General features: G+C 39.6%; 1 protein-coding gene across 1 annotated transcript in view; it reads left to right on the forward strand.

Annotated features, from left to right (window-relative positions):
- LOC134210723 (leukocyte receptor cluster member 8 homolog) overlaps window positions 1-13,155 on the forward strand; it is a 126,642-nt gene extending 113,487 nt beyond the window's left edge. The window contains exon 3 of the mRNA XM_062686961.1: window positions 12,169-13,155. Within this exon, the coding sequence (XP_062542945.1) occupies window positions 12,169-12,938 (770 nt within the window). The 3' untranslated portion in view covers window positions 12,939-13,155. The remainder of the gene's footprint in view (window positions 1-12,168) is intronic.
- The last annotated feature ends 3,172 nt before the right edge of the window (window positions 13,156-16,327 follow it).

Consider the following 16,327-nt stretch of genomic DNA (forward strand, 5'->3'; position numbering starts at 1 on the left):
ATCCAAACCAATCCAAACCAATCCAAACCAATCCAAATCCAATCCAAACCAATCAAACCAATCCAAACCAATCCAAACCAATCCAAACCAATCCAACCAACCAATCCAAACCAATCCAAACCAATCCAAACCAATCCAAACCAATCCAAACCAATCCAAATCCAATCCAAACCAATCCAAACCAATCCAAACCAATCCAAACCAATCCAAACCAATCCAAACCAATCCAAACCAATCCAAATCCAATCAAATCCAATCCAAACCAACCAAACCAACCAATCCAAACCAATCCAAACCAACCAAACCAATCCAAACCAATCCAAACCAATCCAACCAATCCAAATCCAATCCAAACCAATCCAAACCAATCCAACCAATCCAAACCAACCAAATCCAATCCAAACCAATCCAAATCCAATCCAACCAATCCAAATCCAATCCAAACCAATCCAAACCAACCAAACCAAATCCCAACCAAACCAATCCAAACCAATCCAAATCCAATCCAAATCCAATCCAAACCAATCCAACCAAATCCAATCCAAACCAATCCAAACCAAATCCAAACCAATCCAAACCAACCAATCCAAACCAATCCACATCCAACCAAATCAAACCAATCCAAACCAATCCAAATCCAACCAAATCCAAACCAATCCACATCCAATCCAAACCAATCCACATCCAATCCAAATCCAATCCAAACCAATCCAAACCAATCCAAACCAATCCAAACCAACCCAAACCAATCCAATCAAAACCAACCAAACCAATCAAACCAATCCAAACCAATCCAAACCAAACCAATCCAAATCCAATCCAAACCAATCCAAACCAATCCAAACCAATCCAAACCAATCCAAACCCAACCATATCCAACCAATCCAAACCAACCAAACCAATCCAAATCCAATCCAAACCAACCAAATCCAATCCAAACCAATCCAAACCAACCAAATCAATCAAACCAATCCAAACCAATCCAAATCCAATCCAAACCAACCAAACCAATCCAAACCAACCAAATGCAATCCAAACCTAATCCAAATCCAACCAAACCAATCCAATCCAAACCAATCCAAATCTAATCCAACCAATCCAAACCAATCCAAACCAATCCAAACCAATTCAAACCAAATCAATCCATATCCAATCCAAACCAAATCCAATCCAAACCAACCAAATCTAAACCAATCCAAACCAATCCAAACCAATTCAACCAATCCCAATCCAATCCAAACCAATCAAAATCCAATCCAAACCAATCCAAACACAAACCAATTCCAACCACATCCATTCCCAAACCAATCCACTAACCCAAACCAATCCAAACCAATCCACATCCAACCAAACCAACCAAACCAATCCAAACCAATCCAAACCAATCCAATCCAATCCAACCCAAATCCAATCCAACCAAACCAATCCAAACCAACCAAATCCAATCCAAACCAATCCAAACCAATCCAAACCAATCTAAACCAATCCAAACCAATCCAAACCAATCCAATCAAACCAACCAATCAAACCAACCAAACCAATCCAAACCAATCCAAACCAAACCAATCCAAACCAATCCAAACCAATCCAAACCAATCCAAACCAATCCAAACCAATCCAAACCAATCACATCCCAATCCAAACCAATCCAAACCAATCCAAACCAAACCACCCAATCCAAACCAACCAAATCCAAACCAAACCAATCCAAACCAACCAATCAACCAATCCAACCAATCCAAACCAATCCAATCCAATCCAAATCCAATCCAAATCCAATCCAAATGCAATCCAAATCTAATCCAAATCCAATCCAAATCCAATCCAATCCAAATCCAATCCAAATCTAATCCAAATCCAATCCAAATCCAATCCAAATCCAAATCCAAATCCAATCCAAATCCAATCCAAATCCAATCCAAATCCAATCCAAATCCAATCCAAATCAAATCCAATCCAAATCTAAATCCAATCCAAATCCAATCCATATCCAATCCAAATCAAATCCAATCCAAATCCAATTCAAATCTAAATCCAATCCAAATCCAATCCAAATTCAATTCAAATCCAATCCTAATCCAATCCAAATCCAATCAAAATCCAATCCAAATCCAATCCAAATCCAATTCCAATCTACATCCATTCTAAATCCAATCCACATTTAATTCACATTAAATCCAAATAATCCAAATCTTATTCAAAACCTCCAATCTCATTAAAAAACCTATTCAAATCAATTCTAATCTAAATCAAATTCAATCCAAATCAAAGTCTAGTCCAAAGTTTTTCCAAATCCAATGCAAATCCATTCCAAATTCAATCCAAATCCATTTCAAATCCAATCCAAATTCAATCCAAATCCAATACAAATCCAATTAAAAAAAATTCAATTCAAACCAAATCCAAATTTAATCGAAATCCAATTCAAATTCAATCCGAATCCAATCCAAATCCAATTCGAAATCCAACCCAAATCCCATCCAAATGAGTTCGTGAAAAAAAATCATATATCAAATCTCGCTTAACTTTTCAAAAGGACCTAAGTACCATTTTTTTCAATCATTGTCGCATTTGGCTACGTACTTTATAGGTGTACATCTTTTTCTTCTTCTTCTATGGCTCTACATTCCTACTGTAACTTGGCCGGCTTTTCAATTTAGTATTCAATTAGCATTTCCTCAATTATTATTCTATAGGCTTTTCTTGTAGGTGTACATGCGTGTGTGATGTTTTCTTTCTTTCATAATTTTCTTTCTGCTGTTTTTCCTGTTGAATCGGTTGAATCCCATGATGCTGAACTTTAAAACATTGAAACCATTTGAAAACCGCACTATTTGTAAATTGTCTGTACCTCGTCTAGTAGAGGAAATCTAAGGATAGTTCATTTCCGTTTTATAGTTTTCTAGCAGGGCTTATTATGATTATTTTTACTAGTACCAGGAAGCCATTTTTCTGCCCCATAGATGTGTATACAAAGAAGAACATAACTCAACTCACGTCGGAAACTACTCAACCCACCAGTGGGCCGCCACATACACACACTGCACCGTTCGTTTTGTTCTGTTTGTGCATTGTGCTCTGCATGCAATATTTCGCGTTACGTCTGTTTCACCACAATAGCCACCTCTAACCGTTTTGGTCGTTGTTCATATCATAATTGCAGGTGTCCTGAGTCTTAACCCGGCACCGGAAAACACTAAAACCAAAGACGGAGTCTACCCGAACATGCCGATCGATCCCAACTACATCTTCGGCAGTGTTCAAACTACCAAATCCCCGTACTTCAGCAACTATCCTCAGCCGGGAGCCGGAAGCCCTGCCGTCTTCCAGCCCATGTATCCTCCCCTGAACCAACCTCCACCAGGGGCACAACTTCCCATTGCCTTCGGCGCTTCCCCACAGAATCCCTACTACCCAAGACCCCAGAACCCTGCCACTTCCACAGAGCCCAGCCTCTGGAACCAGTTCCTCTACAACAAACAACCAGACAAACGACCGCGAAATGCTGCCCCTCGACTAACCGCATCCAGCCACCACTTGATCCTAATGCTCACTGCTTGCCCACTGGTGATCGGAATCTTGAGGCGAATGACACCATCCTTCCTCTCCTCCTCCACCATCTGGCTATAAGACCACGTTGGCACAATCAGTTTACTCACACCACACCCCCAATTACTTCACCATCAGCACCATTAAACTTCCATTCGGTGTTAATCATATTGGTTTCCCATTTTATGTTTCTCATGATAACGGCCGCCCACCGAGTCGAAATTGGTCGGTGGAAGGACATCCCCAAAAAAACGAAGATATCATATCATGAAAACTGGCAACCCTGCTAATGGTAATGCATCTAAAAACATTTGTACAGAAACGGCCATTCTTCACGATGTGTAATCTTCGCCTGAATTTAGGCAACCCTACCCCACACAAACTATCAGCAGCACAGTTTACTCTAATGGCATCCTCCCCGTATAATCGAGAGGTCGAAACGGTCCGACTATGGCAGAAAGAGAAAAGCTCACGAGGAAAACAAAAGCGCGCCCATCGTAGAAGGGATATGTATATTTTTGTGTGAACGAGTGCGACCGGTCGCTGTATCTAGAGTTAATTAACAGAATTGTAGCGGCACAGGAGACGGAGAAAATACAAACAAACAGGAAATGATGATGAACTTGAAACTCCAATTAGAGACTTAATTAAAAATAATACCACCCTAAACGGAGACGGTAGAACAAGAAAGGGAAGAAGAAAAAAAGGCACAAACAATGGCAGGCTAAGCACAATAGAGAGTGCGGAAGCTTGCTTTTATGTAGAAGGGAGAAAGAGAGGAGAAATAGGTACATAGTACAACTGGAAACACTGAATAGAGCGGAGGGTGGTAGTTTGTCCAATTGCCGTAAGCAAAGCTTCCCATGTTAGCACTTTTCGTTCGGCGGTGGAAAATTAAGCTGCGATGGTGGAGAGAGAAATGCGATTTAGAATTTTATGATAGCTAAAACAAGGGCGATGACCGTTTCAAAGCTAGAAATCAGTGATTATGACCTTTTCAAACAGGGAATGGTTAAATTTGTCATTAAGGCCATTAATTTTGATAGTTTAATGGTTTGTTGAAATAAGCTAATTGCCCAAGAATGGATACAATCTGGCTGAAATAAGGGTGAATAGTGACACACGCGTAGCTTGAAATAAATAGAAAGAAACTTCCTTCCACGCTGACTAAATGACCTAAATGAAGACCAAAAATGTTGGCCGTGTTAGATCAACGAGTCCGGTGAAGGTTATAAAATATGTTTTAGAGTAACAAGTTTTTAATTTCTATTTAACTAGATTTTTATCTAGAAATTTATCGGAGGTGAACTAACCTTGGGCTAAAAACCTCTTTAATAAAGATTATAATAATAATAATAGAATTTTATCTATTATCTATCTAAGCATGATTAATCCGATTTAAGATTATTTTAGACATTGATGTTAATTTTTTGTTTTTTTCCTAAAATTTGAAAACTTGAAAACTATTCATTTAGGTAATGAAACGGAAAAACACTGCACACTATACAATAATTGTATAGTGTGCAGTGTTTTTCCGTGTCGTCACCTAAATATAAAGTTTTCAATGTTCAAAATTGTGTTGTATACAAAAAGCCCAAAAACCGTGAAAAAGACATTTTTGGCAAAATGAAAAACGGTTGACTTATAATTTACCCTTGGAAAAGGCAGAATACATCCTGTCGAAACGTCGGGCAATTTAAAATATAGCCGTTTTGATCAACCCAGAGACTGAGATCAATTAATAACAGAGTACGTAATTGTATCAGGAAAATTTGCGTCAATCGATCAATTTAGTGAATTGGTTCTAATTTATTTGTACCATTATTCAATTTCATCAACTAAATACTTACTGGATGTTGGAATGCGAAAATTTGTTTATGGATCCATTGTCTGCCCAATTGATAATATTAACATGAACAGGCTGGGTTTATTGTAAGCAAAAGTGGTCTCGGACTGGCCGTGAAATATCAGACAGTCTGAAATAGATCACTGGAGTTGTATACCATTTCATCGGACAAAATAGAGGAATTAATTTTCCTGGTATGACATCCAGCGAAATGTATCGTTTGTACGAAAGATATTTTGCGGAATGCACCATTTCACCGAAAATCATATCGCGGAACACCATTTGGCGGAAAAATACCATTGAAATGATTATTGAATTCTACTTGATTACACGTTTATAGTGTTTCGATAGATGTGTGACCCGAAATGGCCGAAGCGAAATACGATGACAGCAACTCTCCGTGGGTGCGTGTACACGCCATGGAGATTTGATTGACACACTGATGTGTTAATGAGGCCTGTCCACGTTAAATTTCGGACGCTGAAATAATGTCCAATTTATTTGTAGCCATTTTATCAATTTGGACGAGAATGAAAACATGCTGAAAGCAGCACATAAAGCGGAGAGATTCAGCTGTCATGTAATTTGATCGCCTCCGTGCTTTGTGGAAATGTTAAAAAATCGCATTGGAAGATAGGTGTCCAAAATTTGACGTGGACAGGTTTTGGACGCTGATGGTAACTTACTCAAACCAAAATCAAAATCAAAAACCATCTCTCATAAAAAGGCAAAAAATCTTCTAGCATTGGACGCAATGATTTTTATCCTTAAGTTATTTGCGCGAGACGAAGATGAACATTGAACATGTTGCATTTGAGAAACCGATGAACTGCTTTGCAAACTGAACTCCGAAATAAACTTGTCTTAACATCGTGGTTTTCAGTAGCAGAACAACGATATGGAAATAAGCAAATTATTTTGAGCTTTTGGTGGAATGTCTTTACTTGTCAGAAGACGAGTTCGTACAATTCCATTGAATTCCATCACTTGATTGTTCCTTTGACATGTCAATGGAAATAATGAGCCGATAGTTTGTATCTAAAATTACGCAGAAATATCTTACTTTAATGAGATATCATACCTAAATTTTAGGCTTATGTTAACTAGTACTTTTAGCCACTAAATCCAAACTAGCAGCTTCGTGAAAATAGCAACGTTTTGGATATTGTGATTCAACGGGTAATTCCGCTATGACTTCTAAGTCAGCGAATTCCAAAATAAACTTCAATTTTCCAAATCACAATACATTTTCCAATGGTCGTCCAGACGAGCTTTGTGATTTTCCAAATCACAATCTATTTTAGACGCGTTTTGTAGCAATCAAAACACCTTGACTTGTGAATTTTTTAAACCATCAAACATTTTATTTTTTGCACATTAACCACTTGAATTCAACGCACCTTTTGAAATCAGCGCATGGATCCAAAAAAATAACCTGGCAGGATCGCCAAAATGTGTGACCCCAAATGACCAAGCCAAATGCGATGACAGCAGCTCTCCGTGGGTGCGTGATGTACCCTGGAGATCTTACTATAGGAGCGCGAGCGGCCAAGTCATGGCTTGCTGCTCACCCATTGACACGCTGAGGTGTTAATATATACTCACACGCTGATTGTAACTTACTCAAACCCCACAATAGTGATTTCTCATAACAAAATCATCTAGATCTTCTGTGAAGGGTTCTTAAAAGATGTTTGCAACATTTTACAATAGTTTCTTCGGAACATCCTTAGTCATCTTTCTCAGATGACATACCAAAATGCTTTTGAGTTTGGATGTTGTTTAGAAATTTCCCTAGTGAATCGAATTTGGATGACGTTTTTCAACATTTTAACATTCTCGTTACTCATTTTGAAACTTTTTCAACAACTCCTCTATAAACAAAAAATTACAAATTGTATTCTATGTCCTTGATCCTGGGGATAGAGGCAACTAATTTTCTCAAAGACACAACGTAAGCGCTGGGGAGATCTAATGATCCTATGAAGAGACCTGGTTGGAAAGTTTTCGCTGTAAAACAGATTGCAGCAGCAGCTCTTTAACGGTGATTGAATTCTTTTTTCTCGGCATTGTTCAGTATCTGGAAGAGGAATGTTCCCTTCTATCCTGTAACAGGGTTAAGACTGCTCCACTTGCAAATTTCGAGCATCCATTGTCAATGTGAATAGCTCATCGAAATCAGAGTATTATCAAAAGAGTTTCAATGGTCATGATTTGCTTAGTACTGCAAAACTTTCTCGTATTTATGATCGATATCTATTATTTTCGATTTACGGATTGACTATCGTTTCGCTATGTTCCTATAGTTCCCAGAAATAATTTAAACTATTTTAGGGTTTTTGAAACAGGCCAAGATTGAATAGCCGCGATCTTATTTTCATTGGGTTTACCCTTTCGGTTGTGACAACATGCCCAAGGAATTCAACTTCCTTTCGAGTAAATTCCGATTTGTCACATTGCACTGTGAGATTCGCATCTCTCAAAGTTTGGAGAACCTTTTTTTACGCCCTTATAATAAGTTAGCTAATTGATACTATATTTAATGATACCTTCTATGTGGACGAGACATCTAATTTCTTAGTGCTTTCTCTACATTGAATCCATGAGATGTTGAAACGTCGATGGGGCAAATTTCAGCCCGAAAGGCATACATACAAATTCGTACTTGCAATGGCCAATGTTCAGGGATAGAATATGGATCCGCACGTGTCTTAATCGATAATCAGCAACAATGCGATATTTCGATTCCCAGAGTTGTTGAGTATTTTCGGCACCACCCAAATGAGCATAACATCTTCCTAATTTGGATTGAAAACTCCTCCCGAAGACAATATGGATATATTTATCATCAGTAGTATTAATGGGATGTTTCACTGTCGTGTCGTGTCGTGTCAGTTTTCGTCTTCCAAAAAAGGACATTTTTGAAAGGCTTTATAGTTTTACCCTATAGTGCCTTCCGAGCCTCTTCAAGGTAGGTTTCCGGGCCTCTTGAAAGGACGTTTTCGAGACCATGAAAGGGGGCTCCAGAGCCTCTTGATAGGAAGATTCCAATCCTCTTGAAGGGAAGCTTCTTGAATGGAGGCTTCAAAGCCCCTTGAAAGCGGCTTTCGAACCTATTAAATAAAGGCTTCTGAGCACCTTAAAAGTACGCTTCCAAGCCTCTTGGAAGAAGTATTTGGTTGGTCTCTTGAAAAGAGACTTCCGTCGCTCTTGAAAGGTGGATTTCGAGCCCTTACCTTCGATGATTCATCTAAGAAATCCTCTAGAAATTTGTTTGTATTTTTTCAACAACAAATATGTTTTGAGAATCAGCAACCCTGCCATTGAAAGAGGGCTTCAGAGCCTCTTGATAGAGGCTCGGAAGCCTCTTGATAGAGGCTCGGAAGCCTCTTGAAGAAAGGCTTCCGAGCATTTTGAAGGGAGGCTTCAGAGCCTCTTCAAAGCGGCTTTCGTGCTACTCAAAAGGGGACTTCTGGGTATCTTGGAAGTACGCTTTCAGAAGAAGAATTTCGTGCTTTTCGAAAACAAGCTTCCAAGCCTCTTGAAAGAAGACTATCGAGCTTTTTGACAGGAGGTTTTCGAGGCTTTTGACAGGAGGCTTTCGTGCCTTACCAAGGGATTTTTCCAAGCCTCTCGAAGGAAGACCCTCTCGAATTGAGGCTTCCGAGCATCTCGAAGGGAGGCTTCAGACCCTTCTGAAAGGCGGCTTTCGATTAACTTAAAAAGAGACTTCTGAGCCTCTTGAAAGTATGCTTCCAAGCCTTTTGAAAGAAGAATTCAGCGATCTTGAAGGGAAGCTTCCGAGCCTCTTGAACGTAGGCATCCACGCGTTTTGAAAAGCCTTCGAAGCTTCGGGAAATTTGGCTTCCACGTCTCTTGAATAGCAGCTTTCGAGCCTCTCGAAGGAAGCCTTCCGAGCATTTTGTAGGGAGACTGCAGAACCTTTTGAAAGGCAGCTCTCGAGCCACTTACAAACCTTCGAAAGCTTCTAAGCCTCCTGAAAGAAGAACTCCGAGTCTCTAGAAAGTAGGCTACCGCGGCTTTTGAAAAGGCATCCAAGCCACTTGAAGGAGGCTTCCGAGCCTCGTGGAATGCGGCTTTCGAGCCACTCAAAAAGAGGCTTCTGAGCCTCTTAACCTCTTGCAAGAAGGCTTCTGAGCCTCTTAAACGTAGGCGCGTCGAGACTCCCGAGCTACTCGAAGGGAAGCTTCCAAGTCACTTAAAAGGAGGCTTCTCAGCCTCTTTAAAGGAAGCTTACAACCCTCTTAAAATGAGGCTTTCGAAACTCTTGAATGGAGTTTTTCGAGCATCTTGAAGAAAGGTTCCGAACCTCTACAAAGGATGCTTCCGAACCTCTTGAAAAGAGGCTTCCGAACCACAATAAAGAATGCTTCGAGCTGTTTAGATGGAGGCCTCCGAGAAGCGTAGAAGGTTGCTTCCAATTCTCTTGCAACGAAGCAACTGAGCTTTCCGGAAAAAAGCCTCTCATATGGAAGCTTCCGTATCTTCAGCCTTTAGATTTTAGCTCAGAAGCATGTTGTAAATATATTATTCAATATTTTGTTTCGAATAGGTAGATTGCATTGAAGATTTTTTTAATTTGTTCATTCATCGTGTTAGAACCTTCATAAATTGTGCTGGTTTCAATCGCCATGCATATTATGTACAAAGTTTTGAAATAAAAAAAGCAAAGTTTTGAAATAAAAAAAAAAAACAAAGTTTTGAAATAAAAAAAATACACAATCATCAAAAGTTGATCATAAGTTTTGATCGAAATTGTAATACATCCGCCATTACACATTCTTGTAACGAGGTAACCCTGGGGCCAGCGAAGGTACCCCCTGGGGTACATGTACCCCAGTTTGAGAACCGCTGTTTTCAATTTCCTATGATCAATTAAAACATTTGAATAGCATTTCAACATCAAAGCCATACAGCAATATTTTCCACTTTCGAATCGATAAGTTATCCAAATTCCAGTTTAAATAACCCTAATTGACATCAAATGGCCTCCGAATACATCTACTGCCACTAGAGAATCATCGATACGCAAACATGTGCAGTGTGAGTTAGGTTCAAATTGACACAATTCATTATCTTCCAATCAGTTAAACGCCAAACTCATGAAACTCAATCAGATTGGGGTGGAATGATCGTAGAAGACAAAAAATCACTTGTGAAAATACTTTCCTCAAGCGAAATAAAAAAAATACTTCGGATAATGTAGGCATGAAAATCTTTCGAAATAATGAGTTCAAATATGGAACATATTCAACTATTACAACATCAGACGAAGTAGGGTCAAACCAAAAATAAGCATTGTCTGCTCTGTCTTATCTCTTGCAATGGGATGGGGCCATCAGCATTAACGGAAATCACAGTAGTTGTGTTAGTGATACAAACTAAACCCATTAAAAAAGGAACACAAAACAATGGACGAAAACAGGAATAACTACACATACAGAAATATATTAAATTAAAACGCAACAGCCTTATACCTGATTAGCAAAACAAACGAAAACTGTCGGAAGAAAATAGCCATTTTAAATCCTTTTAAATGAGCGAAAACAGGAGAGAATTATTGAGAAAGCAGATCGATATTACAGGTTTTACACCCACAGTTAAAATCCTTAGATCTTACACCAAAAAAAAATCATCTATATTCCAATGCTAACGGCCAAACAAATGTGACATTTCCTGCAGTAAATGTTTACTTGGTTTGCGTTTCAATCTACTCGCGTTTTCAAGGGCACGCCACTCAATACGGAAGCAACGCAAAGCTGTCATCCTTTTATTTTAGCTTTGCTGCGTCGCAGCATGTGTGAAATAATAAAAATGATAGTTGTGCGTTGCTTTCGTACTGAAAACACGAGTGAATTTAGCTTTGGATGCCTGGAGACTTGTCCTTATACCCCCTGAAACAAAGACCGCAGTAAACGTCACATATTGCAGCGCCCGAAACAGTTGTATAAAATTTCCAATTTAATCGCCACTCGCTAGTGGCTAATCAACAAGCAGCAATGAGTTTAGCAGAAACGTAAAGAAAAAGGTAACGAATAGACTAAAGACAACAAAGGAAGTGAAAGCAACCCTTCTGGACTTGGGCGGCACATCAGGAAGGCTTCCATTAGTGGCGCGAAATCAAGCAACAACAACGATCATGTAAATAAAGTTATTAGGTGACATTTTAGTCGATATACGCTCGTACGCAAACATAAAAGAAGATTATGATGATAAAAATCACGAGGAGAAGAACAACATACAGACACTAACATACTTCTAGTAAACTAACTTTTGTACTGGCTCGTTATGGTCCTTCCCTTTTTGGTGGGATCGCTCGATCGCTTTGATTGACATTCTCCCCACTACATCAGACAAGTGGCCTCCGATCACCATGGCCACCTTAAGAGGGGACTGTCATTCAATCGATCGCAGCCTCCCGCGATTAACAACTTGTAATATAGAATAATGTAAAGTTACGTTTGGTGATGGCATTGTAATTTTTAGGAAAACGTTATCGTTCAAAGAACGCCACGGCAATCATTAGGGCTTTAGTTTTCCGTCCTTCAGTTGAGTTTCAATTGTTCTAGTGATGTTCAAACTTCATTTAATCCTTTTTTAGATGAATTTTGAACATCTTTAGGCAGATTTTATTAATTACCTAAATTCATTGGTTTTTGTGTTACTAATTTGACTGCTTCCCCTTTTCTGTTGTTTTCTCCCTTTCTTACCCGACATTCCCCCGTCCCACTTTACTCCACGTGCACTACTAGACAACGCTCAAGATCTGTACAGTAACAATCCGACACCCCCGAAAGCATCCGCCCCGTCAAGTGGTGACAGCGACGATGTTCTCACCAGCTTGGGACTGAACCCCGACGCACCAGACAACCGCAATCGCCCAGCTTCCCGTCCAAATCAAGATCCCTATGCCAATCCCTACCCGGCTCTGCCGGTCAATCCTGCACCCGCACCCTATCGTCCACCGGCACCTGCTCCTGCACCCTATCACCCTCCGGCACCGGCTCCCGCTTCTCCATCAGGTGGCAACAATTACTACGGTGGTGGTTCTGGTGGTAACGGCGGAAACCGTCGTCCCGGACAGTTCGACGGCGCCGGTGGTAACATTGTCGTCCCAACGCAGAAACCGGCTCCATCCGGAGGATTCTTTAGTGGTATCCTGGGCGGTATCCAGAACGCTGTGTCCAATGCGGTAAAGCAACAGGTTGGAACCTATATCAATCAGCGGCTGGGAATCGGACCGGCAACTGGAGGTGCTGGCGGACTTTTCGACGCAAATCGGTTTATCGATTCGAAGAACTTTGGTGGCCTATTTAGCGAGCGGAAGCCATCTGGTTCGTCAGGTCAATCGTCCGGAACGGGCAGCTCCGCTACAGGGCCTTACCCGGTAACAGTCGATCAGCGCACTTCGGCCTATTCGGCCAATGCCCAACCAACCTATAGAGGAAGCTCTTCGGAGACACAATACCGCCGTCAGACTGCTGCTGGTACTCCTGCTCCGTATGGCTGGAAGCTGGATTGAGGGGGACGGTTATTCCGAAACATAAAATGAAATGATATTATTCAAGTAAACTAACTACACTCCCAGAACATCTCTCCTATTTTGAGCAAACATAACACGAACAAAAGTTCTTTTCGTTTTAATTGCCTATAAATACCCATAGTGATAATCCTAGTTTATATAAATAATCACCCACAGATTTGTTATTTTTGGTATCTAATAAATTAACATTGACATACATGGAACCTTCACTAAAAACTGTCAAAAGTGAACATTCAAATGATCTTCTCTGAGGTGAGTATTTAGATAAGATAGCTTGATGTAAGCATGTAAAAACATCAATATCATATTATCATGTATTACCATGGTCTTCAAAATTTACAAAGTAAGCCATGTTGAAATGGATAGATGTTAATCTTGCCCGATCTATAGAAAGTTTTGATATATGAAAGTTTTGAACTGATTTTTTTAAATCTTTCGTTTATTTGGAAGGCTCATTTGCCGTGAGGCGTTACGGAGCCGAAATCAACTTTAATAATATATTTCTTGATTCTTATAGATAGTGTTAGTTTTGGGGAACCTGAAGACTCGCGGTTTGGTCGAGGTTAGGGAATACAATAATACAGTAGGGATGGAAAGGATTTTAGGGTACTTAAGTAATAACGATGCTGATGTTTACAAAGTTTACATTCCTCGCGATGTTTCACATCTGTAACGGGACAAGCAAACTTTTTTGGGAGACAACGACGAGAGGAAGACATACCCAAGTAACATTTCAAGTTTTATTCCACTCTTGGAATGGTTTTCACGATCAAATTATAAAAACTCACAATAAAACTCATTTTTATACGACAACCATCTGATGACCACTATAAGAGTAAGATATGGCTAAGTGGCCCTCTCTAGATGACCACTATAAACCAATTATAAGCGTATTTGAAAACCCTTTTTAACCCTTAAAGGCGCAAGACGATTTTTTTAGAAATAGTCGAAATTATTTTTAACGTAAATAACCATTGAAATCATTAACATTAAACGTATTTTCGGTTTGTTGTTTTAAAACAACATTGCGCATTTAAGGGTTAAACCACCCACAAAAAAGGGAATTTGGCTGCGGCAGCTGTCAAAAATGTTGGTTTGAAAAAAAGGGAAACAAAATTACGGAGAAATAATAACAAAATGGACTGATGATGAAAATTATGATAAGGATGTCAACACAATAATATTTATTCAGGTTTGTTTTGAAACATTCTATCATTGAAATAAGTTGCGCTTTCGATTTTATGGTGAAAGCGAGGTAAATAATAAGATTCTATACTACGCGCCGGCAAAATAATGTAGTTCAGCGCAATAAATTGAAATCAATTAAAATATCAACATCGCAAATATCCACTTAATCTGTAGATTTCCACCCTGATATGTTTCCAATTCTAATTATTTACCAGGAGAAGTGTTCTACGCGACGAAAATATTATCTAATTATGGATTTCAGCGATAAATTTGACTGATTTGAAAATGCTTCTTCTTTTCCAATATGGCCATCATCAATTCCGATCAGAAAAATGTTGCTCTTATTTCACACCCTTATAAACTCTTTGCAATGCAAATATTCTTATTGCGGTTATTCATTTGACTACATTACGACCAAAATTTTTGGCTTTTATCGAGCTTTGAAAATATGGCTTATTGCGCTCTTCATCACAACCGTAGAGCAGCTCATAAAATCAATTGGAATTTGACGTTTGAGGCTTTTTCAGCAGATTTATCAGAGGTTTACTAATAGTAATAAGACTACCAAATAAAACTGTGCTGTCATAAATCCGTTATAAGAATTAAATAAATCCAACAAGCATGGAAATTGTTACTTGGGATACGGAAGGGATTTGTTTATTTGTTTAGCAGGGAGCAGGGAAAAGCCCATTTGAGTAGAACCATGGAATCTTTCTCAAATGGGCGCAAAACCTCCTCATCTTTTCATATCAACAGAAATACAATAATCCCAAATGATACAATGTTTGACTTAAATTACTTAATATTATATAATATATCCTAATGGCCTATGCTAATGTGTGATACTGTTGGAAGCTGAGAGGAGTGTAGAAACCCGTTTCCGAAGAACACCCCGTGAAAGGTGAAAATCAAATGCGGTGGAGCAGCGATTGAAGATGCGACACATACTAGTGAATGGCTCATTTTGCGCATAGTTTGTGCGAGCACCTCTCAAGAAGATGAAAGGTGTTGACCGAAGTGGACGAAAGGGGATGTTAAAGTTCAATTGAGAGAGCAAGGCCGGGCAATCAATTCTAGATTGCAGGAGATCTGCAATGAAAAGCGCCTTGGAAACGTCACGACGCTCACTTAACAGATCTAAACCAATAAGTTGGCAGCGTGCTTCATAACTTGGTAAGTTATTTGGATCATTCCAAGGAAGACGGCGTAGAGCAAAACGAACGAATTTTCGCTGAATTGCTTCGATTCGTATTGTGCTGTTTTGGTAGAAAGGAGCCCATACAACTAATGAGTATTCTAGTAATGACCTCACTAACGCGTAGTAGAGCGATTTTAGACATTGAATGTTATCGAAGTGCTTCGCAATGCCGAAAATAAATCCAAGTGTTTTCGACGCTTTCGATGTGATAAAGGCGATGTGGTCTTTGAAAGTCAGCTTAGAGTCTAATAAAACGCCTAGATCCTTAACAACAGATTCTCGTCTAATAGCTGTAGATCCGATTTTGTAACAAAAGTCAATAGTAGAGCGCTTGCGGGAAAATGAAATTACAGAGCATTTATTGGCGTTGAGGACCATGCAATTGATCTTGCACCATTTGACGAAAATGTCGAGTTGACGTTGTAGAAACAGAGCATAAATTAACGATTAATGACAGACACTGAAATGTACAACAAGAGGAAGACATTCTTAATGGGGTACGACAGACAAGGAAATGGGCAGACAATGATTACAGTCTTACATCAGCAACTTACAAAAATTGGTAGACCAGGGACATGTACTCGAGATCAAGGCCCGACAACACTTCCCTAATAGGCTTTGGTTGGTTTCCTCGGACCCGGAGATGTTCAGTTAGCGCAGATCTGGGGCCACGATGCTCCTCGCACGCCCACACGACATGATCAATGTCCTGGTAATCCTCGCCGCAAACACAGAGATTCTCTTCTGAAAGCCACACTCTGAAAAGATGTGCATTTAATGTGTACTGCCCATGAAATCATGAAATTTTTTAACCATGGACGCTTCGACACCTGCGAGCGAATTTATTTTTGTTGCCAGCTGTTCAAGGTTTCCTGGCGAACTAGTGCGAAAAATTCATCGAAGGTGATTTTCCGATCGTAAATATCACCTTCCATAGCGCCCACCTTAGCCAAAGAGTCCGCTTTCTCATTTCCCGGGATCG

Source organism: Armigeres subalbatus, chromosome 2 (assembly GCF_024139115.2).
Source record: "Armigeres subalbatus isolate Guangzhou_Male chromosome 2, GZ_Asu_2, whole genome shotgun sequence".
Lineage (NCBI taxonomy): Eukaryota > Metazoa > Arthropoda > Insecta > Diptera > Culicidae > Armigeres > Armigeres subalbatus.